The sequence below is a fragment of the Cuculus canorus genome, chromosome 10 (assembly GCF_017976375.1).
Source record: "Cuculus canorus isolate bCucCan1 chromosome 10, bCucCan1.pri, whole genome shotgun sequence".
In the NCBI taxonomy this organism is placed as follows: domain Eukaryota; kingdom Metazoa; phylum Chordata; class Aves; order Cuculiformes; family Cuculidae; genus Cuculus; species Cuculus canorus.
The window spans coordinates 18,759,211-18,785,811 of record NC_071410.1 but is presented as its reverse complement, the minus strand read 5'-3'; the positions used below and the strand labels follow the sequence as shown (position 1 = coordinate 18,785,811).

General features: G+C 46.0%; 1 protein-coding gene across 6 annotated transcripts in view; it reads left to right on the top strand.

Annotated features, from left to right (window-relative positions):
• PAK3 (p21 (RAC1) activated kinase 3) overlaps positions 1-26,601 on the top strand; it is a 151,018-nt gene that overhangs the window by 79,871 nt on the left and 44,546 nt on the right. For 5 of the 6 annotated variants that reach the window (XM_054075433.1, XM_054075434.1, XM_054075432.1 and 2 more), the window contains one exon: positions 22,970-23,166. In XM_054075433.1, the coding sequence (XP_053931408.1) occupies positions 22,992-23,166 (175 nt within the window). In that variant the 5' untranslated portion in view covers positions 22,970-22,991. Of the gene's footprint in view, positions 1-19,846; positions 19,866-22,969; positions 23,167-26,601 lie in introns of those variants that run through there. The other variant, XM_054075435.1, reaches the window with a different exon arrangement.

Genomic DNA, 26,601 nt, shown 5'->3' with positions numbered 1-26,601 from the left:
TTGGGCCAGGGTCTCACCACCCACGCAGCAAAATGTTTCTTCGTAATGTCTTCTAAGTCTTCTCTCTTTCAGTTTAAAACCATTCTCCCTCATCTTATCCCTGCACTCATGGATCAGGAGCCCCTCCCCAGCTTTCTTGTAGCCCCGCTTTGTAGCCTGTCCTCGTATGGGAGGTGCTCCAGTCCTATGATCATCTCTGTAGCCTCCTCTGAACTCTCTTCAACTGATCCATGTCCTTCCTGTGCTGAGGACTCTGGAACTGAACACAGGGTTCCATGTAGGCTCTCACCAGAGCAGAGCAGAGGGGTAGAATCCCCTCCCTCACCCTGCTGGTACCACTTCTTTGGATGCAGCCCGGGACATGGTTGGCTTCCTGGGCTTCAGGCACACAGTGCCAGCTCACATTGAGCTTCTTATTCATGAGCACCCGAAGTCCTTCTCCTGCAGGCTACTCTGAATCCACTCATCACATTTGGGATTGACCCAACCCAGGTGCAGGTCCTTGCACTTGGCCTTGTTGAATCTCATGTGGTTCACGCAGGCCCACTTCTCCAACCTATCAGCATCTCTCAGGGTGGTATCCCTACTCTCCAGCATGTTGACTGCGCCACACAGCTTGGTGTCACTGGCAAACTTGCTGAGGATGGCCTCAATCTCACTCTCTGTGTGTGCGTCAGAGATGTTAAACAGCACCAGTCCCCACATCAACCCTTGTGGAATGCCACTCGTCACCAGTCTCCGCTTGGACATTGGGACATTGACCACAACTCTCTTGAGTTGTCTCCCATCACATTCTTTGAAGGCATATGAAGTTTTGGTCATGATTGGCAAGAAAGTTATGGATAAGATGTTCTGCTCCAAGGAAGTCCAGGGAATAAATGCAGGAGTGGGCGTGGATTCAGGTGGAGGCATTGCATAAGGAGTGAACGATCTGTGCAGTGAGGTCGGGTAGTGTTTTCTGGTCAGGCTGGCATTTCTTTCTGTGTGAAGATGGAGGCAAGCTTTGTTTTGCCAAAGAGAACGAGGAGGCTCTCTATTTCATTGGAAGATGCTGGCTTTTGTCTCCTTCATAAAAACCTTGACAGAAGAAGGAATTTTTGATGGCGAAAAGTACTAACGCCAAGTAAAACAAGAAGAGGTGGTGGCTTGAAATACAGTTAAATATTTCTAGGAGAAGCACAAAACGGATTCTGTTTTCAATGCATGCATTAATGCCATATCTTAAGTTTTCCTTGATAGCGTTTCTAAACAACAGGCCTTTATCCATTCTCCACCAGTATTAGATGCAGCTTAATGACATATAATTATATTGGTTCTTTATCACTTTACTTGCCAAGTCGTTTATCTCTTGGAAGGGAGGACGAAGAGGAGAATTTATTGCCTCTGTCTCTTAGTGTTCTGCAACACAAATGCATGTTTTGCCAAAGTCTTGGGGAATGTGCATTATCTGAAAAGGGCGATTGCACACCTAGAAATGAAGGTGCTGCATGCTGACTGCGTCGATAATCTGGGAGTCCTTCTAATACCATGTTATCCGCAGAGTTTGGTGAGAAGGACATTAGTGAGATAGCTGGATGATAAACAGTAATTTCTGATGTGTGCACATTCAGCAATCACATGCACATGAATTGGATTTTTGACAGCTGTTGCCTACAAGTTATCAAAGCAGATCTTTTATTGAGGAGGGATAGGTAAAGAGTAGAGGTGAGTAATTCCTGGGGCACCAGGACAACTACGGTGCTCTCTTGCAGGGCATAAGGTGGCACTGTAGCAAGAGTCCTCCCCTCTAGCTTCTCCATGGGAGTCAGAGTGTGCCAGCCGCTCTCCAAGGCACTTGCTACTGAGCAGGTCTCCCTCCTGTGCTGATGAGCCCACTGGAAAAGCATATGTGGGTACATCATTAGAACTACAAGCACAGCTTTAGTGCAGAGCAGATGCTTCTTTGGTCTTTTGACTTATAAAGAAATGGAGATAGTCCATCCTGTCAGTCTGGGAGGAGGAAGGTATGGGCTTGTCAGGAAAGTGGCAGCAGTTTAACTGATTCACTTATAAATCACCTGCTTTGAGTGGTGTGGACACCCACTGCAAACATGCTTGTGCAAATTGCAGGCTTTGTTTCCGTCTGTTTTGTGCTTCTAGGTTGTCAATTTAAGTAATACTGGCTGCTGAAAGAGGTAAGCTTGTGTTAATTGTGTTGGCATTAAAGTTTAGATTTAATAAATCATTTTCTGAGGAGAGTCTGGCCAATGTCTTCTGTGTTGTCAGTTTGGGTGAAGAAGCTGAAGGGAAGGCTGATGAGTTCCAGTAGTTGCAATTCCTGGTGGTCCTTTCCCCGTCTGGTGGGAGTTACCATCCTCGGAGCCAAGTAGCAAGAACGTGTGCCTCAGGCTTTTTCCTGTGGAGTTGGACAGTTAGCCCAAGTCCCTTCAGTGACACTTTGGGCCAAGTCAGCAGATGCTGCATGCAACTGTATGGACACTTCTTCTGCTAGCTTTTCTGGCTGAACAGTAGCTTTTGGGAGAAGAGCTTCTCAAATGGGGCAGAGCGATGTCGCACAGTTACACTTACATACTAAGAGTGAGTGGCCCTGTGCCCTCCATCTCTAGAGTTCTTTTAAAGGCTCTAGGCCAGGATCATCGCTTACTCATTATAACTCACATGCTGCGCTTGGAAGAACTGATTCAAGTTGAGTCCAGCATCACAGATTCATCAGAAGGACAAATCCAAACTGGAGCACAGGAAGTTCCACCTGAACATGAGGGAAAACTTCTTTCTTGTGTGGGTGATGGAGCACTGGGACAGGCTGCCCAGGGGAGGGTGCAAAGTCTCCTCCGGAGATATTCAAACCTGCTTGGATGCCCTCCTGTGCAACCTGCTGGAGGTAACCCTGCTTTAGCAGGGGCGTTGGACTGGATGAGCTCCCCAGGTCCATTCCAACCCCCGCTGTTCTGTGGTTCTTTATCTCCCTGGCACTAAGACCTTTTAAAGCTTTTCAGAAAAGAGTGGGAGTAGAAGAAATGCTATTAAGAAGTTTTCACAAAGGACCGGTAAAACTGTTCCTGGGGAATCTGGATGCCCTGCTGGGATATCTGACAGACTGGTGTCTGCATTGAAACTGGGTTTCCCACTCCTGTTGATGCCCCCAAGTTGGTAGTTCCTTCAGCTGCTCTCTAATGGAACAGAAATGCTGTTTTTTCTCTGCTTCATCCAGAGACACATCTGTCTGACGAAGCCTTCCAGAATAGTGGCATGTTCCCATGAAAAGATTTTCTTTCAAGCCATTGACATGTAACTTGCTGAAAAATTCATGACCAGCTCCAGTCAAAGACCTTGGCTCTCCCAGGAGCATGGCCTGTGCCTGTCAGATTGTGATGTGCCTGCAGGGAGGTAGAATCCTACAGGATCAGTCCTAGGTGACCAGGGATTTGTTACAGTGTAATTGTAGCTACTGAGATATGAGGGAATTGAGGCACATTATAATTATGCAATTGGACGAAGTCCCTGTGATAAGTCAGTTACAGAGCAAAAGAAAACATCAAATTGCTGGCACTTCCTCCTGTGCTCCTGCACAGGGAAATAGGATGGGCAAAGACCTTCTGGTTTTTGGTTTTGATTCAAATATTGAAGCCTGTATTTTTAAAAAACCTTAGCTTCCCTCGAGAACAGCAGAACTTATGGGGATGTCAAGAGCAGAATTAATCAATTTTTTGAAATAAGTCATCCACTTAAGGGATGGAGCTGAAGGGGATCAGAGGCTGCAAACATACGGTGGGGATGTGGTCAGCGCATCTAGCAGCAGAGTATTCAGTAAGTGATAAGACGAGGCAGACTTGCCCCTAGAGTTACAGGCAAGTGTTTTGAGCATCAAAATATCGAGGTAAACATGGAGGGTATGCACCTTTAGGAGGAGGAGACAACTGTGTGGCAGGTAAGATTAGGGCTGCAAACCACCTGCTGGCTCAGGGGTAGAAGGATGATAAAGCTGGCTTTCTGTAGATCTTTATGTGTATGGACTGTTTGGGATGGTGAATAACAAACAAGTTCAGCAGTACACATGGACAAAAGATGATTTTGCTGTCATTGTCTTCCGCTGGCAGTGATTGCTCTTTTCTGGAATACAGGAGATGCCTTCTGGACTGTGAGTGCACATTGCTGGGTCATGATGAGCTTCTCATCCACCAGCACCCCCAAATCCTTCTCCTGCAGGCTACTCTCAATCCACGCAATCACCCACATGAATCCACATTTGGGATTGTCCCAGCCCGGATGCAGGTCCTTGCACTTGGCCTTTTGGAATCTCATGAGGTTCACGCAGGTCCGCTTCTCCAACCTGTAAGAGTCTCTCTGGATGGTATCCCTTGCATGTTGACTGCACCACATAGCTTGGTGTCACTGGCAAACTTCCTGAGGATATCCTCAATCTCACTGTTCATGTCAGCGACAAAGATTTGTTACATTAGATGCTGTGTGTACAGGGGCAGAACCTGTACATCTGGTTGTATTTCTTGGCTGGAGAGCTTCCAGCTGCTGGTAGTGAGTGCTAGACAGCAAGAGACTCTTGGGGTGTCTGTGAGGGACAGGTGGTGGCGTGTTTGTTAAATTATCTCATTTTTACATCCATAGATTTATTAGGGCAATTTGGAGCGGTAATTTAATCTCTGTGCATTGATTTCCTGATTTGTGAGCTCTTTGCAGACTGGTGCCTATGTTCTGGCCAGCTCAGGTAAGCTCTGTTCAGCTTCTGATGGAGAGGGTGAGCTTTGTCTGCTGTGGGCAGCGCAGTGTGTAGTCTGCAGTGTCTGGCCTCAGTGATTTTTCATTTAGGCTGAAAATGTTGGCAGTGGAAAGCCCAGGATTCTGGCTCTGCAGATGACTGTGTGATTTGTCTAAGAAGAATTCGCTGATTGCTCTAGAAGTGCTTTGAGATTATCAGAGTTAGGGATGGATGTTACTGAAATGTTACCTGCAGGGTATTGGGGGGTTTAATTAATTGTAGCTGGTAAAACTCAGGCTTCATAGACCTCACATAAATGACTTCAGATGCACAAAATGTTATCATTCTGTATAACTATTTTCTAGATAGTGGAACAAAAATATTTTAAGACACAGGAAGTAATGTGGGAACAAGATCTGTTGCATTTGTTTAGGAGCCATTGCAGGCTGAATCAAATCTGAAGATAATGAAATAGTAATAAACCATGATGTGATGGCCCACATTTTCCGGCAGAGGCTCACTCAAGTGTGCACAGCATTGCGTGTCAGCCCTTATTAAACTCGTGGGTCCCAGGATGAAATGGAGAAGCTTTGCCCACTGGTACAGCAGGACTTTCTTGCACCTGGCATGCACAGAAAATGGTACAGGGCTGCCTATTCTGGGCTTTGCCTTCACACTTTCTTTCTCCCCAAGGTTTGTGCATTTGCTAGCTGGTACCTTGGCGTTTGGCCCCTGAGTGGCAGGCAGCCTGGTTTTCAGCATGCTGAGCCTTGGAGATGCCTTTGACTTCAGTGAGAGCAGGGGGAGCTTAGTCCTTTGCAGGACTGGGCCAAGAGCGTCTGAGTCAGAGAAAGGGCAAGCGGCCAGGGCATTTTCCTCACAAAGGCAAGGAAGCTGAATTAATTTACTTCTTAAAGGAGTGTTTAGCTCCTCAGATTGGGACGGCCCATGGAAACCTGACACAGCATTACTAGAGTCTATTTTGTGACTTCATTTTGAATAGAATAAGACTAAATGTGTGAAAGTCTTTGCACTTTTAGCTGTAATGCTGATGCTGATAAACAGAATTGAATTAAAGATAATAGAGGAGAGGGCTGTCTTCCCTGTACTGTTATATGGTTTCTCTTCATACAAATGTCTGCATGTAGATCACTTCAGGTTTGTTTCCCCATGGTATCATACTCTCTTTAATAAATAATCTGTGGTTCTTTGTCACAATTTTCTTTACTTCTGAAGAGATGAGATCCAGTTTCATATCCCTTCTGGCTTTGAGGTGTGTAGTTGCAAATAGCTTCTACCGTCTCTTCTTAATGTTTCCTCCTGTTTACAGTTGTGCTTGCACCTTGGGAAAGGTTTGCTTAATGTAAGGTAAATATTTTCTCTTCTCTGGTACACAAAGGTTTTATTGCCTTGTTTTGTTTCTGATGGCAAATAAGAGCTGTTTGAGCTGCAAGGGATGATTAATTTTGTCAAAGAACCTTCATCTCTTAAAAGATGGTGTTCTTAAAAGGGTGTTTTTGCTCGTGTATAGAGGCTAAATAAACAGGACAAGTGGTCGCTGCCTTTTCATAGCGGTTGCTCTTAGGTTTTCTTCTGAACTATATTACAAGGGAGGTAAAACCCCCTGAACTGTCACACTGGTAGATTGTTGGCTACTTTTCTGCTGTAGCTTTCTGCTAGCCTGGGTGTGTGTGTCTCCCTGATGGGGCAGATCTCTGGGCCAGCAAGCAGTGCAAGCAGACTGGGGTGTAAGCAGATATCTTTTGTTGTTCTAACTTGTTTCACAGTGACAGTGGCACTTAGAATGGCTGGCCGTGGTGCCTGTTACCAACGGACATTGCTGGCTGCTGCATCGTGACATGTAGTCTTGTAAAGAGAAGGTGGTAATTTTTTCTTGTGATCTGTCCTGTCATGGAGTCAGTGTTGCATTCCTGTCTGCAGAACTCTGGAATCACTTGGAGTCTCCCATTAGAGCTAGGTAATAATTTGGTGTGTTCATCTGCTGTCTTCTCTTTCACAGAGGCATGCATGTTGCGTTTGGTAGTTTCCCTTTCTGCGTGTGTTTTTTGCTGCTAGTGACAAACTGGGAAGCTCTGTACACTGATGCTCTCTGAGGAACATGTGCAGTTGTCCCTTGGAGGTGTTTCAATGGGGAGGTGTCCATGGAGTTGTTTCTGTGGTCCTTTCTCTTGGCTTTTGACTCAGACAGTGCTGGTGACTAGTAAGGTGTGGATGGAAATGAAACATTCCAGGGAGCGTAGCTGGTGGTTCTCGTTGTGTCTGAGCAAATGTGCTTTGTGACCTGTCAGGCATCAGCAGGTAAATGGGATGGGTCACTTCCCACACTTGCTGTTCTTGGGTTTGCTTCTGAGGCATCTTGGTGTTGCCCTGAGCTGCTGCGTCAGATGTTGGTGCCTCGGGACTGGGCAGGGGAAAGCGAGCGTCTGCTGAAGGCTCTGCTTTGGGGAGGGGCTGACAAATCATGCTCGTTTCAGAGCAACTTCTTGTAAACCAACTGCTTTGAGTTGCTCAGGAGATAAGGACTGATCTAGGCCTGCAGCTCACCACCAGGCAGCCGGGGCTCCTGGCCATGACTGCCTCCAGCCTTGCTCCACTTAGTGGAGACAGCAGGCTGGTGAGCAGCCCTTCCAGCTGGGGTGGGACCAGTCATCTGGCCCTGCTCCCTTAGGTGACCCCACCTTCTGCTGCTGGGGACCCTTGAAGCCTAGGACAGGGGTCCTTGGTCCCACAGCATGTGCTGATGGCCTTGGATTTTCCCAGACATCAGAGTGGTGCTGCAGGGTCTGCAGAGCTTCTCCAGCTCAGTACACATCAAAGTGCTCATCACAACTTCTGCTCTAGGAATTTCTTTAAAGGTCTCGGGCCTGGGAATTGACCTTGCTAGGAACAGGCTCACTCAGTGATGATTCTTAGATTGCAGAATCACAGAATGGTGGGATTTGGAAGGGACCTGGGCAGCTCATCTAATCCAAGCCCTGTGCTAAAGCAGGGTCACCTCCAGCACATTGCACAGGAGAGCGTCTGGGCGGGTTTGAATATCTCTGAAGGAGGAGACCCCACACCCTCCCTGGGCAGCCTGTCCTAGTGCTCCGTCACCCACACAGGAAGGTTTTCCCTCATGTTCAGGTGGAACTTCCTGTGCTCCAGTTTGTGCCCGCTGCCCCTTGTCCTGTTGCTGGGCACCAATCAAGAGTCTGGCCCCATCCTTCTGATCCCTGCCCTTTAGATCTTGATCAGCGTTGATGAGATCCCCTCTTAGTCTTCTCTTCTCCAGGCTGAACAGAGGTAGGTCCCTCAGCCTTTCCTCGTAAGAGAGATGATCCCATCCCCTAATCGTCTTTGTTGCCCTCCGCTGGACTCTCTCCAGTTGTGGCTTGTCTGGGTCGCAGTTAGTCTTTGTGACCTGTTAGTTACTGTGGCTTTTAATTGGTTTAGTAAGTTCTGTGGTCTTTTTTTTTTTTCCTGTTCTAATTTCTTAGTCAAAGACTCTTGTCTTCTGAGGCCTTGTAGGGGCATAGGCATCTATGAAAATGATTAATATTTCTTTATCAAATATGTTTATCATTTCGTGTTTGCGTGTTCCTGCTGCCGAGCAGTGGATGGTTCTGTCTGTCAGCTTCTGTCAAGCTAAGCTGATAGTGCCTTGGTTTTGTGAGATATTCTATCAACAGCTTGTATTTGCCTGCTGACCACAGAAGTTTTTTTATTCTACGTTTTCAATGTTTGGTGGCATTTCTCCAGTCCAGGCTTGCCTCTTATCATTGCAGCTGGCTCTACAATCCAGCTGGACTCAAATCAGTCTTTGATTTACTGGCACAGCAGCAAACATAGCTGTAGAATGGTTGGCAGCTTCTTTTGCAGGGCCTGACTATTGAGAGTCTGTTCATCTGCTGAGGTGTCCTGCAGAGATCTTCTTTTCTCAGGAACGTCCTCAGTCGCTGCATTCACTCGTGCTATTTACGTTCTGGAGGAACTGCAGCATAAAGGTGTTCTGTGTCCTCTATGTGTGGTCCTGTGCTTTGGACCACAAAGCCTGTATTTTCAGGCACTCTCTTTCTCCGTGCTTGCTGGGTTCCTTAACTGCATTCTTACTCAATGCAGTTGCTCCTGCTCTTTGGACCCATCCCTTTCTTCTGCACTCGCTGGGTAGTTCAGATGGCTGTGTTGTTTGGAGGCATCTCTCTAGAGCTACATCGGGAGCCTCAAGCACTGCGTGTCCTGGGCTGTTACCTGTGTCACTGGGGAACCTCTAGGATCTCTAGAGTTACACATAGACACGGTGACGCACAACTCTGTAATTGAAGCAGTTATTTTCTCTGCTTTATGATTTTGCCTAAGCAATAGTGCCTTTAGACAGGTTTATTTTGTCTGAGAGCAGACATTATCGCAGCTGTTGGGGTTTTTTTTTTAGACACTGACCCTTGCAACAATGTCTTGCTCATTTCTTGTAGTTTTCTGCCACTTAGTAAAACCATTTCATCTCCATTTATCTTGTCTTTTCCTCCTCAGGACAGGTCAGTGTACAGGCTCTATTGTTGCTTCTGTTGACTTTTTTCCTCTAGCAATCCAGCATTTTTAGAGATTTGATATTCCCTGCCCAGTACTTAACTGTTTTCTTCACATCCTAGGAGGTATTTTGTGGGCCTTTTTCTCTTCTTCACTTGCTATCCACGTTGTTGACACTATTGCGTGTACTGCATGCTGGCTAACAAAGTGATGGCTGTCAGGTTTCTGAAACTAAACTGACTATTAGGTTCTTTAAAGTCTGGTAGATCTGATTAAAGAGGAGCAACCTCCCATCTACATTAACAGCAAGGGAGAAAGCAGAGTTCCTCACAGAGCAAGAACAGACATGATGAAAGCAAGTAACTTGTCTGAGGTCTCTTGTGCAGGACACCTGTGTCAGGTGTCCCATGCTGCCACCCTCAGTGCAGGATGCTGCCTCTCAATATGTCCTGCAAGGAAACAGAACAGGCAGAGCCCTGCTCCTCTCCCCTGGTGAAGACCATCTCCTGGCACTGGTTTGTACTGAGGCAGAGCTGGGTGTACTCTGAGCCTGAGGCTGGCTGTGTGCTGCCAGCTCACTCCTATCCCACCACCTATCCACAGCTTCCACTGTTCCTCCTGGGATGGGGTATGAGAAGGAATATGCCTGCAACACTTGCGGACTGGCACTTTTTGTGTCCGGGTACCCCTTTGAGATGGGGGTTGCTCTTGGCTGAGCTGAGGACCAGCAGTTTGCTGCTGTCTCTGTACAAGGAAATGTTCTTTACAGTTTGAAAAGTCAGCCGGGGTTGGTCAATACCATGAGCAGGGCAACAGGCCTACTGAAAGCTGCCAGGAGGGAGTTGCAGGGCTCTTGCTTGTAATGATTGGAGAAAGACAGGTAGAGGAGCTATTAAGATTTTCTTGGACATCTTCTGTCCTTGGTTACTGTTTCTGTTATCCACCCCAGTTCTCGGCCTGCTTTGCTTGTTATGGAATATATTCTAATGTGACTATCATTCTCTGCTTCATAAAATGCTTGATTAATATACTTCAATTTTCTTTTAAAGCCTGAAGTTGTTGTAAGTAGAAAGTAGAGGGTGTCAAACGGTAGTAGGCTTCTGCCAGCAGCGGGGTAAATGTTGATGAGCTGTTTTAAGAACAAGTTCCTGTGCGAAGCTTTTATGCCATAAATCTGATGTATGCCTGGCACAAGGAATCTATTTTGGGTCCTGTTGTTGTCCTCTTTCCTCTTCCCTTGCTTTTTGTTTGTTTACTTGTTTCTGTGCTTTTTGACGGTTCCTTATTTTTGGTGCTTCTTTGACCTGATAGGAGATTGCGATAGTGTCAGCTGCTGCTTTGGGAGCCTCTACTTTTGTAGGGATTTGTGTTAGGACCCTGGACTGCTTTAGAAACCCCAGCTGAGCTGTGAAGACCCTTCTGTTTTTAAGGAGCAAGTGCAGACAACTCCACACGTTCTGGACAGATACCTTCAGAGATGGAGGTACCCTTTGGAACAGACATGACTTGCATCTTGTCTGCTGATACGAAAATATTTGAGTCATTTTGTATCAACGACTTGCAAATGTGCACCCAGGTTCTTCAGATGAGGCACCTGTGGTTGTACAGAGAAGCTAAGTGGGTTCTCCTAGTGAAAATTTGGAGAAAACAGGAATGAAATGCAGAAGTGTGAGATACCTACCAGTTACTCTAACTGGCATTTGTAGCATGGACACAGTGCCATTTCCAAAACCAGCATGGTCCCTGCTGGCTCAAGCATTCTCCTTTACTGGAGCTGGGATGTTCTTATTGCTGGATGCCACCACCTTTTGCAGGGTGTTTCATCCCACGCTGAGCCCAGTGTTCTTGGCCATGGTGGCTGCAGCCTTTACAGAGGAGGCTATGGGCAAGCACAGGGGAATTGTGGATAGTTTCCTGAACCCTATTGTAGTTTCCATTTAGGTTGTAAGAGGATGATGCACTGCTTTCCTGTTGTAATGTGGAGTCGGGCAAGGAGGAGTAGTAGAGCACTACTCTGGAGCAGAGATTAGCTTGGGTTTTTTTGAGCAATGAGACATTAATTGTGGAATCCCTGTTTTAGCTGTTTAAAAATACCAGATCATGGTGGTAGCTGAGAAAACAACAGATTTAGCATGTGGCTCTTGTTTTGCTTTCTGAAAATAGGTGTCACTTCTCCCCTGAGCTATTTAAGAACAGCATTTGTATGTTTGCTCTCCTAGTCTTCCCATCCTGCTGCTCTGAAGCCAGGGTTGAGCTGTTAAGTGGGAGTGAATAAGTGCACAGAGTAACTGCTCTGTTTCGCCCCTCTAACTGCTCCAGATCCAGTACCCCCAAGGTAGATATGCTATTACACACAATAAGATCACTAACATAGCAGGTGAATATTAGATATATGAAGCTAGTCAGCTGTAAATAAAAGGCCTGACAAAGAATAAAAGGCAAAACGTTGTCCCTGAGGAAGTAAGTGGGGATATGAATGCCTTCCTGCCTTAGTGCCCTAAAGAGATTATGCAGAATCTGGAACCCATCTGCCTCCTGGGTGAAAGGCATGTGACAGCCTGGCCTTTGCCCTTTCCTTACCTAGAGGCAAGAACTGTGTCCTTGCAAACATACCATGATGTCTTGGGAAGATCAGTACAGCAGATCTTCTGATGTGGTGGTCTTGGTCTCTGCTTGTGGCATTTGGAGGTTTGAAATTCATCCCATAGTCTCCTGATTGGAGGTCTTTGTCTTCAGCCCGAGTAGCAGAGCTGGAGACATCCAGAGGACTCGCTGCTCTTGATTTTTCTTTCTTGGAGTAGAGTTCATCTCCCAACTCTGCCTGCCCATCTTGAGTATTTTAAATGTCAGATTCATCTTTGTCCTCTGTCACAGGAGTTCAGTGTTTACTACAGCAAGTTTCTTAGCACGCAGACTAAGGATTGCAGAGGCAAAATGAGCTAAAAGGTGACTGGAAGGTGCTAGAAAATAGCAGATGTCTGTAACTTTTGATTACTGGCATTGTATTGCTGCTTCCTCATCTCTTCCAGAGTTGCATGGTGATTTCTGGCTTGGCTTGCACGTCTCTGGTGTGGCACAGTCCAGTGCTTCAGCAGAGGGGGTTGCGTTGGCTCACTATAATCTCCCTCTTGCTGGCTCCCTGGAGGGCTGCACACGTGTGTCTCGAGGCAAACCCAGCTCTTGGTCTGCCCGTGGGGACAAGTGCAGTGCAAAGGGCCATGGCCATGTCTTTGGTGAACGTTGTTAGCGTGGGCTGGAATGGTGCTGGACAGGGAGGGTTCAGCTGGTCGTGTTTATGGTGACACGTCTTCCGTGAGTGTGTCAAGCAGAGAATAAACTGTGGAAGAGCAGGGAAAGCACCAACACCTGGTTTGCTCTTTTTCCCCCTCTCTTTCTTCTTTCTCTGTAAACAAAATGAGAAACATAATAGGCAAGATTCCAGGAGGTTTACTAAAAGCGGTCTTAATGCCCCAGCTGGAGTTCAGTTCGAGTTTAAGTTACCCCAAGAAAATGAACTCGAGGACTTTTTTATATAGGGAATTTTTATTATGGAAGTCCAAGCAAGAAGAGGCTTCCGTTGATGTTGTTTATGTGGTAAGAGAGAGGACAGTGATGAGAGCAAGCTTACATCTGCCAAACCCTGTGACTGGTGGATGCTCTGCCTAGATCACTGGTTTTTAGCTTGGGTGTAGATGGGGGCCAAAACTCTGCCTGAGAATGGCCAGATTCAAGCTCCTGTCGTGGTGGTTTATGGTGCTGACAGTCTTTCCCCTGCTGCAGCAGAGCAGACTGTGTGAAACAGACCTCAAGTCTTTGTCTCGGAATGTTCCAAGTCAGTTTTAAGGTGATGCATTTAGTGGGGTTGGTGGGCGAATATGTTTTGCTCTACTGAGAGTGTAGACACAGACTGTTGTGTGGTGCTGTTCATGTAAGCTGGAGACAAACCCTTCAGCCAAATGCATGCACGCTAGACAGCCACGAAGGATGAGAAAGAGAATAAAAGGTAGGAGAATGTGGTAAGGAGACTCCCAAGCTAGCTGTCCAAGGCCAGTGTAAGAACTGGCAGTTCAGCCTACGTGTCCTGAAGCTGTGTGGACAGAAGCAAGCGGTGTCTTCCTGCCAGTATGAAGCTATGACATCGCCCTTATGTGGTTCCAGATATATTGGTGTAAGGGAGCTTTGTATCTTTTTCTGCAGAAAGGGAGACGCATGATGTGTAAATAAGAGAAGCTTGCGTTGAGGCAATACCACAGCAGGAGTTTTCCTGGGAGATGTCTCTCTCCGGTACAGGTGAAGCCCATGTGATAGCCTGGTACCTTACTAGTCTGGCGTTGATTCACAGAGCCTCACTGTGTCCATAGGGCTCCTGCCCGTCAGTGAAGTTGGGGTCAGTGACTGGTCCATTCTAGTTGTCGGTTAGAGAGCATTGGAATCACTTTTGGGGTGCAAGAAGGAAAGGGCATGGGCAGGCTTTGTTGCCATGGTCAAAAGACTCATTAACTCACAGTGACTGGATTGCTTGTAAAGGTCTCTCCATATGTAGCTTGCAATAGGGGCTGATTTCACATACCTGAGCTTGGACACTGAAGTTCCTAACTCAAATTAAATCTCAATTTATCTTCACTATTAGTCCAAATTAAAGTAATGAAATTTTTATTGCTGGAGTTGTAGTGTTGGTGTCTCCAACAAGTAGCGTTTTCTTTGTTTCCTAGATAATAAAAGTGAACCTGAGGCTTAAGCTCTGAACTAGGATTCATAAAGTCCATGTGAATTATTTCAGTATATCTACAATGGTTTAAATCCGTACTTCATTTCACACAGACACTTTCATGTGTAGACAAGACCAAGGGACGCAGTCTTGTGGAGTGTGGGGTATTTGATAGGCACAGCTGATTTTGAGACATCCTTTTCTGCTTTGTGGAGCCCTTCAGCTGTGTAAATAAAAAGCAAAAGAGGCAGTAATAAGATTTGGGAGTTTTCCTCTTGCTATGAAGGTACTTCTACGTACTTCTTCATTCTTTCTTATCAATCCCAGAGGAAAGTTTCCCATGACATTAAAAGGAAAAGAAAAAAAGAAAAGAGGGGGGGAAGGCTTTGGCTCCATGGAGATAGTTCTGGGAGTTTCCACCTCATTTTTGTGTCTTTCATTCTTTCCTCTTTCAGCTCCTTCTGGAGTGGCCGTTGCTCTGGCAGTCTAAGAATGTCTCCAGATTCAATGGTTTAGAGCACAACCTTTTCATATCAAACCATGACTCAAAAAACCCATGACCAAAGTGCCCACGTGACTGTCTGGGATTGGGTACGAGCAGGTGGAGGTGCTGGTGGCTCTTCTCAAGGCAGCCAGGAGGGTGGAAGAGGCTCTCCTCTTGCTCTCTTTGGGTAGCAGAGGTATCCTAGTGACCCAGATAGCTTTTCTTCGTCATCAGGGTATGATGTGTCCATACCTTTGTCACATGAAGTCAAGTTGCTTTTCCTATCAAAAATAGTTACCAATAAGTGTGTTTCTTAATGATAATATGCATATAACATCAGTGTTCTAAAATAACAATGACCAAGAGGCATAGGGTTGTTGCTGGGGCTTTCCTGCAGCCAGGGGGTGAACATGCCCTTGCTACTTGTACTCCCCCTTTCCGCCTTTCATTTGCTTGTTTCTGTTCTGTGACTGTGAGCGTTGGGTTGTTCTTGCAGCCCCTTTGCAGGCCATCTTCTACTATTCGAAGCTGCCAGGAGCTCACTTAAGGCAACCCATAGGAGTATATTTCCTTTTATGCTTGTGCTGTTACGAGGTTTAATTACTGACCACCTGGACAAAGCTGCTTGGCTGCCCCACAGCCTCTGCATGCAGGCTGCTTCCCCTCCCAGGTCATGCAGTCATTCCAAAGCTCACGTGGTTTAGTGAGTGGCCTGGATCCTGGTATGAGCACAGCTTGAAAGGATGGCTTTTGTTTTGATGTGATTAGAATACACCCACAAAGAAAATATGTTGGGCTAAGGGTGTGCTCTAGGGCTCAGCCTCATCCCAGCAGGGTGGAGAAGGGACTCTTAACTCTCCAGTTTTTCTTCAGGGTGTCTTGCAGCTATGCCTCAGCATCTTTGTTCGTGTTGTCTCATACAGGAAGTGCTGGTGAAGTACAACCCTTAAATATACACCTAACTTTAAACATTGCTGGCTTTAGCGATGCAAAAAGAATCCCACGTTTTGCTTTTTGGGGACCACAGCCTGAAGAGCCATGGCTTTGTACAGAGAGGAATAGCGAGGGATGCTCTGTTAAAACCTAGGCAATTTCCAGTACTTGTTGCATGTGCAAAAGTGAACCTATGTGAGGAACCGTGAAGCTTCTGAAGTGGGAGCAGGTCCTGGGAGTCTGCAGAGCAGCAGTGAGTTTCCACTGTGTGGGAAGAGATGCTCAAAGCAGGTGGGCTGAAGGGTATTGTGAGGTGGGTCGGATGCATTTTGTAAAGCGTTGCCTGTGGTTGTACTCGCGACTTGCAGAGAAAGAGTTGAAGGAGTTGTGGAAAGAAGTGCAATGAGACGGGTAAACTGAGCATTTGAGGAGGAGAGATCCTCAAGGCCCCCTTACTGAAAAATGCTGTCAAATGTAAATTAAGCAAGGGAGGGGAAAAAATGTTTGCAGGTCACAGTCATCAGTTGTGATGAGTACCACTGCTTCAGTCCTTTCCCAGCTCTTTGCAGTTTAAATGGGTGACTCTTGAGGTCCAGACAAAGGGCATAATTTAGTTGCTGCTACCCAACTATTACAGGGTTATAGAAGATGATCTAACAACCCTTTCCTTCCCCCCACCTCTTCCAGTCACCAGTTTTGTTAAGTGTAAAGACAAACATTGACTTTAAATGTATGGCATTTAGCTTGTAAGAAATATTTCTAAGAAATACGTAGTCAAAACCATTATATTCACATCTACTGTGTTCACATCCCCTCTCTATTCATTTTTTGACACTGTGGCTGCATGTGCACTGTAAGGAGTGAATTTTAACCCAGTATTAGTAAGTCACTTACTAAAACTCTTAATGCTGCAGTTCCTAACAGAAGCTTATTTATCCCATCTCAGAAAACACGCAGTTGAAAGTCCTTGTGGCCTGGGTAGTTTTGCTTGGATGCAACCTGAATTCAAACTGTCCCCTCCACACAGGGAGCTGCTTATGAACAACCGGACAAGAGGCCAGAAGTCACCAGTACAGGTTTCAGAGGGTAACTTCTGAATAAATGAATGCATTGGAGGAAATAATAAGCTGCTTACAGGGTGTTTGCAAACAGAAACAGAGAGTACATTCATCAAAGAAATTACTCAGTTTGAATAATTTGTTCAGCTCGGAGCATGTTTACCTGCCTGTGAGGAGAACAGGGAGGCTTAATTGGCAAATGTTTGCATTGTGCTTTGAAACAGTTGTATGAAAGTGAAGCATTGTTGTTATGGTTACTAGGTTATAATTCCTTCTGTAGTTTGTGGGAATGCTGCCTTTATTCAGGGTTGTATAAGGAAGGGGTGCAATGGTTGTTTTGCAACATCTGGGAGAGGTCGCAGGAAGATGTGTCTACTCCCAAAGGCACCAATGCACCCTGGCTGTGTCCACCCTGTGCACAGAGCTGCCCAGGCACACACTCAGGGCTGGGAGCCACTGAGCACAGGCTGCCCTGCGCGCATCATGGACCCTGAGTGCCCAGGCAGAGCTGTGGCTGCTTTAGCTGACACTGAAGATGGCTCTTTTTTATCAAAAAGGCATCTGTATTGTATTCTAACTTAACCAAGTTATGCAGAGAGGGCAATAAACATTTCACAATATCAGTGGAACTGTGGTTGTTCCATTCTGTATCACCAACCAGCTGCTCCTTCAGTTGAACTTTAAGACTGCAAGTAAAACATGCAGATGTGGAAAAGCAGATACAGTTGTTCTGCAACGGGGCTGGGAAGTACTCTGTAAATACCTTCAGATAGTACTTAACAAACAGAGTGTCTCAGCGCTCAGTATGAGTGCTCAGTATGAGTGCTGAGAGAATCCTTCTCAATTACATCACCATTGATTTCTGGGAAATGGATGAGTATCACAGGGAGCAGAATTTGGCCCGTAAAACTCAGTAATAAAATGTCTTTTTTGAGGAAGTATATTTATAAACAAAAAGTGAGCACTGCATCTTCAAGTTACTGCCTGAAAATTGGCATGGCTCCTTCCAGTCGAGGGATCTTAGAAATAGTTCTGCTGCATCACAAGGTGCAATAATATCTCTGAGGCTTTGAAAATGAACACCAGTGTCTCTGCAAACAGGATGCTCTTTGTGAGTTTTAATTGGAACCAGTCAGGTCTGAATGCTGCTGACTTTGAAATAAGGTGACTAACCTAAGAAAGCTATTCCAGCTCGATCTACAAACAGTATTCCTCAGATACCCAGGAGCTTACTGGGATAAAGGCCCAGCATGTGCTTCTGCTCTGAACTTGAACCGAATTGAACCAGTTTTTGTGTGTGTTGTTTTGAAGACATTTGGGTGCTTCAAATATCTTCCTTCCTCTCCCTAGCTTGGCAAGAACTAGATGCAAAAACGTTATAAGACAGGCTTTTGTAAAGGGGGAATTGAGTCATGGAGAAGCTGAATGCCATATATTTCAAGTGAATGTTTGTCTTTACACTTAACAAAACCGGTGATTGGAAGAGGTGGGGGGAAAGGAAAGGAGTGTTGGATCATCTTCTAAAATCCTGTAATAGTTGGGTGGCAGCAACTGACCTGGCTGTGACTTTTAATTCCAGTTTTGCCCCTTGCCTGTGAAGCCCTAGCTAATGTACTGGGGTATACTTCTGTATTTTGGGGCTGGTAAAGAACAAGTCTGTTTCTTTAAATGCTTCCTTAAAGCCAGTGGACGTTGAAAGGGGTTTCCTCTGGACGTAGGTAGTTATTGGGTATCTGTCCTCCTTGTTGCACACCTGCTGCTCTCTTATGAGTTTCTTTTAGAAGGGTTGCCAGTGCTGCTTTGCTTGCACTAAGGGGCACTTTAAGGACTGAGGCAAGGAAAATCCTGTGGATTGTGCACTCCATCCTCTTGGCGAGCACAGGCTGGCCTTTTCCAAAAGCTGTCCTCAGTGACAGCCTGGGTGGCTCCTGCAGCTCAGGTGAGGTATGGTAAAGCGCTGAGGCGAGGCACGGTGTTTCACAGGTCTGTGTGCATGCTGGGTTTACCAAGATCTCGTCTCCACTGCAGAATTGTTCTACTGTCTCTGATCTGACTTTTTAAAACCTACTCTTGAGTGCTCAGGGCTGTGGGAAGAGTCTAAAAAAATATGACAGGAGTGTAAACCAATGCCACGCAGTCTCCCAGAGACTGTGAGGGCTTTGGGATATTAGCTCAGAGACCCTGGAGCTGCTCCCTTCCCTTCAGTCAATCCCATGGGTTTTGTGATCCTTTGTGCATCCTGTGTGTCACTTCAGCATCTTTCTCCTAGAATTTACAATTCTGATACAGATGGGAATTGGAGGGGGTTTTGTCTCATTGAGGGGTTCTGGTTGGAAAGGACCTACCAGTCCACCCAGTCCAACTGCCTGACCACTTCGGGGCTGACCAACAGTTGAAGCATGTCACTAAGGGTATTATCCAAATGCCTCTTAAACAGTGACAGACTTGGGGCATCGGCCACCTTTCTAGGAAGCCTGTTCCAGTGTTTGACCACCCTCTTGTTAAAGAAATGCTTCCTAATGTCCAGTCTTTTGACCTTCGCATCTTGTCCATATCCTTTTATTAAAAACAAAAAAAACAAAACCCACCAAAACCCTTAATTAAAAAAAAAAAAAGAGAGAGGAAGAAAGAGAGAACACCAGAATGTGGCTTTTTGACTGAATATGTGGATATGACATAATTGTTTCCAATAGACAGAACGTGAGTTTGGATGGGGTCACCCTATGCATAGTAAGACCAGCAAGCCCAAGGACTTGTTATTAAGGAAAAACTGGCCCTAGGATAAAGTTTATGTTGGGCTATCATGCTGTTAACGCTTATCTGCGATGTAAACCTGAGATGTTTCTGAGCTGACTAAGTCCTGTTGGGCCTTCATTCTTTATAGTTTTTCTCTAATTTACAGTTGGAATGAATAGTACAGACCACTTAAAATCATAGAATACTTGGGGTTGGAAGGGACCTTAAAGATCATCCAGTTCCAACCCCCCCCTGCCATGGGCAGGGACACCTCCCACTGGCTCAGGCTGCCCAAGGCCCATCCAACCTGGCCTTGAACACCTCCAGGGACGGGGCAGCCACAGCTTCCCTGGGCAACCTGGGCCAGGGCCTCACCACCCTCATCATGAAGAAATTACTCCTTATGTCCAGTCTAAATCTGCCCCTCTCCAGTTTATACCCATTGCCCCTCATCCTATCACTAGAAGCCTTTGTGAACAGCCCCTCTCCAGCTTTCTTGTAGCCCCTTCAGGTACTGGAAGGTCACTATGAGTTCTCCTCAGAGCCTTCTCTTCTCCAGGACTAACAACCTCAGCTCTCTCAGCCTGTCCTCATATGGGAGGTCCTCCAGCCCTCTGATCATCTCTGTAACCTCCTCTGGACTTGTTCCAATAGCTCCATATACTCCTTACGTTGGGGATTCCAGAACTGGACACAATACTCCAGGTGAGGTCTCACAAGAGAGGAATAGAGGGGCAGAGCCCCCTCCCTCGCCCTTCTGGCCACGCTTCTTTTGATGCAGTCCAGGACACGGTTGGTTTCTGGACTGCGAGCACACACTGCCGGCTCATGTCGAGCTTCTCATCTACCAGCACCCCAAGTCCTTCTCTGCAGGGCTGCTCTCAATCACATCATCCTCCATCCTGTGTTGAACCTGGGGATTGCCCTGATCCAGGTGTAGGAACTGTCATATGTGAAGTCATATGTGATTGTGAATGTTCTTTTGTCGTGATGCAGTGGTACATGGAAATTCTTGAAATTATAGTGAATGGAAGAGCAGATGGGCTCTGATCAGGAAACCCATAAATTGTAAGTCTCTTGGTGTCCATTGCCTTCTGGTTTGCTTTAGTTTTCTTCTACACCGGCTTTAGGAAGTTAATATTAACCATTAAACTTTTTAGGCTATCTTCCCCCCTCTTTTCATTTTTTTCTTTTCTGGTTTAGAAGTGGATAAAAGAGCTTTGTACAGTTCTTGAAACTGAGCCTGAAACAGCTCTGAACAAAATATAGTGTTCCTTTCAAAATCTTGGAAATAATGACATCATAGGCAAATTGGGCCAGAAACTGTTAATAGTATTCTTTGTGGAACGAAATCCCATGGGAGGACCTATTTCAGCAAACTGGCATTGTTTACAAATAGACACAGTGACAGATACAGTTGTCCCGTACTGCAGGACAGATGAGACTTTGTGTGCTGTAATGGACTTCACAGAATAACCCTCTTGCTTTTGATAACACACTGAAAATGTGCCGGGGTGTTTCTGTCGTCAGCCTCACGCCTGTGATCGCAGGGAGGCTGTCTTTGGCACTGGAGAAGTATTTGTAGGGGATTAAAGAGAAAATAAAAGCCTCTGTTGCTGTAAGCTCCTAGTCTGTGAGAAATGCTGGAGGGACAGGGAGATGGGTCCAGATGTCTCTGTTGGGCTCCATCCGCTGGGAACTCCCTGGTGCTCCCCTGTGCAGAAACACCTGGGCATCGTACACTTTCTCTTCACCAGGATAACATGTGTGGTGTCTGCAGTTCTCCATTTTGCCTTACAGTGGTTTTCATTATGGCCTTTTCCCACTTCCCCCCATGCCAATCACTGGAAAACCTGCATTTCAGGGTAGAAAACATGACTGGAGGTGTTAACTGCTTGACCCAAATCTCCGGAAGCATTTAGTTCTCTAGGTAGATAGGCTGGTCTCTACTCAAGTTAGATCAATGCAAGCCCTGGCCTGGCACAGTTACAGCTGTTCCTTGGTGACCTGATGCGCCTTGTTGCCTACATGTGTGCTTCCATGGGAGGGTGGGCCGTGTTCCTCCATCGCCAGAGCTGGTCTCCCAGTCGATCTCTGCCCGCACAGCTGGGCTGTCACGGCACAGCCCACTTATAGGGACTGGGCATGTGCCGAGGACCACGGCTTTCTGTGCGTGATCACTCCTGTGCTTTCCCAGGTGCTGTGTTTTGAATGACAAAACATCTCTCTGTCTGGCAGCTGCCCCCAGTGTGTGACTTCATTAGTTAAGACTATGTGATCTTTTCCATGCTTTTGGACCTGAAGGAACACCACCTGTGGTTCAGTGTTACCGGCACAGTGTGCATTTGAGGTGAGCAACTCCACTGTGCTGGGAAGGTCGAGCAGTTCAATAGGGCTTTTGCCTGCTGGTAGACATCCTCTTTGGCAGGTGAACACCATATTGATCTACCAGAGGAGCAATTGTTTGAGCTTGCCCTAATTTGCTGCAGGCAAAATATGGCAAAATAGCTCAGATAGCTAATGTAACGCAAACTAGTAGTCAGCTGGGAAGGCTGCTCCTACAAACCGCTCCCCTGATGGAAGTGAACAGCTGAGGTCAGTAATGTATTTAAGGGCATATTTGTAAATCAAGATCTCCAGGATCCTGGCTTCATGCTGTAGGTACCAGGGAGTGAACTGGGACCAGCTGAACTGGGACCAACCTAGCTGAAAACTAGGGTTTTCAACTCGGAACCCAGGGGCAGCTCTCTAGGATCCCTTGGGGATCCAAATGTTGAGGAACCCTACTTTGTGGTCTCAGGGACTGATGCAAAACAGAGATGAGATGAGATGATATATGTCATTTATTGTTCTTATCGCTGGGCAGATACTTTGAATCTCATATCTGCTGGTTTGGAATCTCATTTAGATGAAATTAAAAGTGTAAGTAATAAAAAGAGAAGTGATCATTTTGCGGGTGATAATTTGAAAATGGTAACAAGGACCAAAATGCCTCTGTCATGAAAAATGGTCTAGAGTCAACATCCGTAAATGTTTCACTTGGTCATTTAGTCCTTACGTGGAAGGTATTGTCAGTTAAGGCAATGTGGATTTGATTACACCCTGTTAATATATTGGGTGGAAATCCTGGCAAAATTCCAGCTATATCAACATCAATGCAATTGTTGGAAATGTTAACCTCAGTTCTTAAAAACCAACCAACCAAACTCCCTCAGCCCTGGCAGCTGTACCTGACTAAATTGAGAGCAGCAATGCTGTCACTAGTGGAGTATCGGGACCTCTTTGTGTACATGACAGTCACCGTGTTTGTGACTTCTCAAACAAACCTACAACTTCTACAGCTGAAAAACTTAAGTTGCTTCATTTTAAATTTAAGAGAGTAGCTGATGAGTGCAATAATTTGTTATATCTGTGAATCAGCACAAGAAAGGATCTGTAACACATGCATAGTAGTCTGCAAATGCCTGCTGTAGAAGGAGCCACACTGGTTTTAGAGGGGTTGGAAGGCAAAGTGCCTGTAGAATTGTAAACGTTAAGAATACACAGTATAGCCCACAACAGATCTGATCTGTCTGAAATCATACTCTATTTTCAGATCTTAAACAGTTAATTTTATGAAGTGTTGCTTGTTTGTTAAACCAGCTGCTTAATCCAGACTTGAATTTTAATATTTAAGGTTTATTCTGAGCAGATTTCTAATAAAGAATCTTCCTTATTCCAGCAGAAGGCTTTCTTGCTCTCTTTCCTCCCCACGACACTGGCCTTGGCATCCTTATTTGATAGGCATGCTTTCTGTTCTGCTTTTGCAGGAGGCTGTGAGGGCTGCTGAAGATGTCCGATAGTCTGGATATTGAAGAGAAACCTCCAGCCCCACCGTTGAGAATGAACAGCAACAATCGTGATTCTTCAGCACTAAACCACAGTTCAAAACCGCTCCCCATGGCCCCTGAGGAGAAGAACAAGAAAGCCAGGCTTCGCTCCATCTTCCCAGGAGGAGGGGATAAAAGTAAAGTATCAACAGTGGAAATGGGTGTCTACGTCTCTGTCTGCTTTCTGTTGGTTGTTGGTTGCTGTGTTTACTTGCTTCCACTGTTTTCTTCCTGTTTCAGTTGCAGAACATGGTAAAGTCCTCCCCAAGCCTTCTATTCCAATTGCTCTAGTAGCGTGTTTCAAACGAGGAGGAGGTGTTCAGTTGGTTACTTTCTTGTCTTTGAAAAGCCAGTAAGACATGCACACATTGCGTGACTTGCCTTTTAAAAATAGCTTTACAGTTAAGCTGGGGAATCCTTTCCTTTGCATTTTGCTTTGCGTTTGCAGTAAAACCAGAGATGAGGCGGTGTACTGTTGAAAGTACATTTGCAGATGTGAGAAGGCAACATGCCTGACCCTTCCGCTGGATCAGGGACCTCGTAGCCCCGTCCATCCTGGCTTGGAACACCTCCAGGGATGGGTCAGCCACAACATCTCTGGGCAACCTGTGCCAGTGCTTCCCTACCCTCACAGGAAAATATTTCTTCGTGATATATAATCTAAATCTCCCCTCTTTCAGTGTTCTTGTTGCTTTCACAGTGCAAGTGGATGCAGAATGGCTCAGTTTGAAACCTGCTAGGTGGGGTTATAGCAACAGAGTCTTTTAGGCATGCATGGAATAGCATTTTGGTTGCATTCCTTAAACTGCGTTTGCAGAAAGGAAAGTATTTTGAGTTAGTATATTTACAGAAGTAGGGGAAGGGAACTTTACTTGTGCCACGGAAACTTGATGGGTTGCACCCACAAGTGCTGAAGGAGCTTGCTGTTGTCACTACAAGGCCACTCCTGGTTATCTTTGAAATGTTGTGGTGACCGGGGCAGGGGGTTCCCTGATGACTGGGAAAAGGCAAGTGTCGCTTCTGTCATTAAGAAGGAGGATATGGGGATCTGTGGGTCAGTCAGCCTCACCTTGGTTTCTGGGAAACTGATGGAGCACATTCTCCTGGAAACCATTTCTACACAAATGCAGGATAAGAATGTGATCAGAAATAGTCAGCACGGGTCTACGAAGAAAAATTCATGATGAATCATACTGACAGCTTTCTAGCACAAGATAACAGGCTTGGTGGTGAAGGGAGAGCAGTGGGTGTGATTTCTGCTGTAGTAAGGTGTCCAGTGCAGCCTCCCATGGTATCCTTGCCAGAAAAATGATGATGACTGAAAACTGGCTGAAAGGCTAGGCTCAAAGGGTTGTGATCTGCAGCATGAAAACCATCTGGTTTTTGAGAGGGATTCTTCCTTCAGTATGTATCACTTCTTCCAAGGAGAACTGCGGAACTGTGGTCATTCCTTGGAGCTCCAGCTCACCTGTGCTGCTCAGCTGTCCCTTTCACAAGTCTCTTCCGCTGGTCATGTAGAGCAGTTGGAGGTGCTCTGGCATTGAAAACTCCTCACAGGTAGTAGAAGGCACAATTTGAGCCTCATTCTTCCGCTTAGGGGCAGTCCTGATGGCTCCTCATGTGAAGGCTGTGACTGGATGGGCCCATTCCTCAGGCACACCTGGCCGGTTCACTCCATAGAATGCTTCCCAAAAATTCCCCTTCTTGGAACAAAGTTAATTTTCAATTGGTTCTTTCTAAAGATCTAAATTGAAATCTCTCCTGGCTTGTTTAATTCCTGGAAGGCCTTGGGTCACTTCTTCCCCTGACTGCCAGCAGGATGGTATTATTCCTCTCCGAGGGAATATTTCTTAAGCAGGAGATGCTGTGTGAAATGTGTGCAGAAATGGAGAGATCCAGAATCAACCCCTCCTGGAAGTGGTCAGTGACATTAAAAATAGATGTAATTAACTACCAGTCAGAGCAGTTGTAGGAAACATACAAGTATCGTGACTTTAAATGTGACTGTAGGGGAAAGCAAGCTCAGATTTATAGCTTAATTTTGTTAGGTGAAATAATAAATGGAGAGAGTTTAGCTTGACTGGCCAAGTCCCTTGAGGTGGTTTCATCTCAGGGTTGGCTTGTGGGTCAGGGTATCAGCTGGCCTGTGCGTGCTTCACAGACTCGGTGACACGTTTTTGAGAGTCCTGCTTATAAAACAGAAGGCGATTAATACGAGTGCTCTCATCTAGTGCAGTGCTTTGCAGCATCACCAATTTATATTAATAGTCCACCACTGGTGCTAGTAAACAGAACGTGAAGAAAACACTGTGGCAGGGTGTTTCTGCCTGAACCCGCAGGAACTTTGTCATCTTTCATTTCCTCAGCAGACAGGAAGGCTGTGAGGATGGATGTGCTACGGTGCATTCTCTCCAAGGCAATGGTATGTGCTGGGACTGCTGTGCAGGGGGACCAGGAATCTTTCACAGTCACAGTTGGAGTGCAGTGTTCTCGGTTAGGGTTTGAGCACTTCCATGTTTAAAACCTTGTTTTGGTAAGACTCTGTGGACCCCGTCTGTGCTTCTACAGTTGAAAGAGGCCGCTTAGGCATTAGTGTCCCATCCTTCTCATTGCACTTGGCCTCCTTTTATTGCTTGGTGTAGCTCCTCTCACCCCTATCTCCAGGTTGAGGTACCCCATATCCTAGGGGCAGGAAGCTGAGGCAGACAGCTGAAATAAATCTCCAGTATCCCATGGGCATCATGTGGAACAAAGAGCTGAGCCTGTTGCCCGTAGCCGGTGCTGAAGCTGTGAAATTGGCCTTTCTCCCTTGGAGGTGATGATGGTGATGGAGTTCATAGCATTAGTGTTTGCTCTCAGCAGAGTGCTGGTACCTCAGGAGTATTGAGAGTGGAAAGAAATGACTTGTGTTTTCCAGTTGTTTGATACAGCCTTGTTCTCCTTTCATTAAACCACCTTTAATTGCTGTGCCATGGAATAAATTAACACTGTGTGTGAGCTGGTGGCTCTGTGAAGGTGCTGCAAAGCATTCAACCTGAAGAAATGAGAGGGGAGCAGGCCCACCGCAGCTCAGATGCCACTTGCAGCTGCAGAGGTACATCCGTGTGAAGATTACTGAGTGAATAATATCACTTCCATCAAAGCTGCTTTAGAATTTGCTGTGGACAGGACCAGAGTCCTACCTTTTGTCATCTGTGCAGAAAAACATAAAAGAAGGAAGGAGAAAAACCCAGTGCAGTTAAGATTAATGGAGGAGAAAAAAAGGACAAAGCTGCTGGGGTAGGACAGGAGGAGCAGAGCAGGAAGGAGGATGGGAGAACAGGGTGAGTGACTGTGGAAGGGAGAGGGGACGGGGAAAAGAACAGAATGAGATGAAGAGGAAGCCAGCGAACAGGAGGAGGTAAGCATGAGGTCAGACCCTTCCTCCCTCTCTGGAGAAGAGCTGCCACTTAGCCGAGTCACTTTTTGCTGCCAAACAGCTGCTCTTTTAACATAATAATGATGGTGATGATGCAGACAGTGGAAGACAGAAAACTCTTTCCTTGTTCTCTTTTAGTCTGTAATTGTTTCTG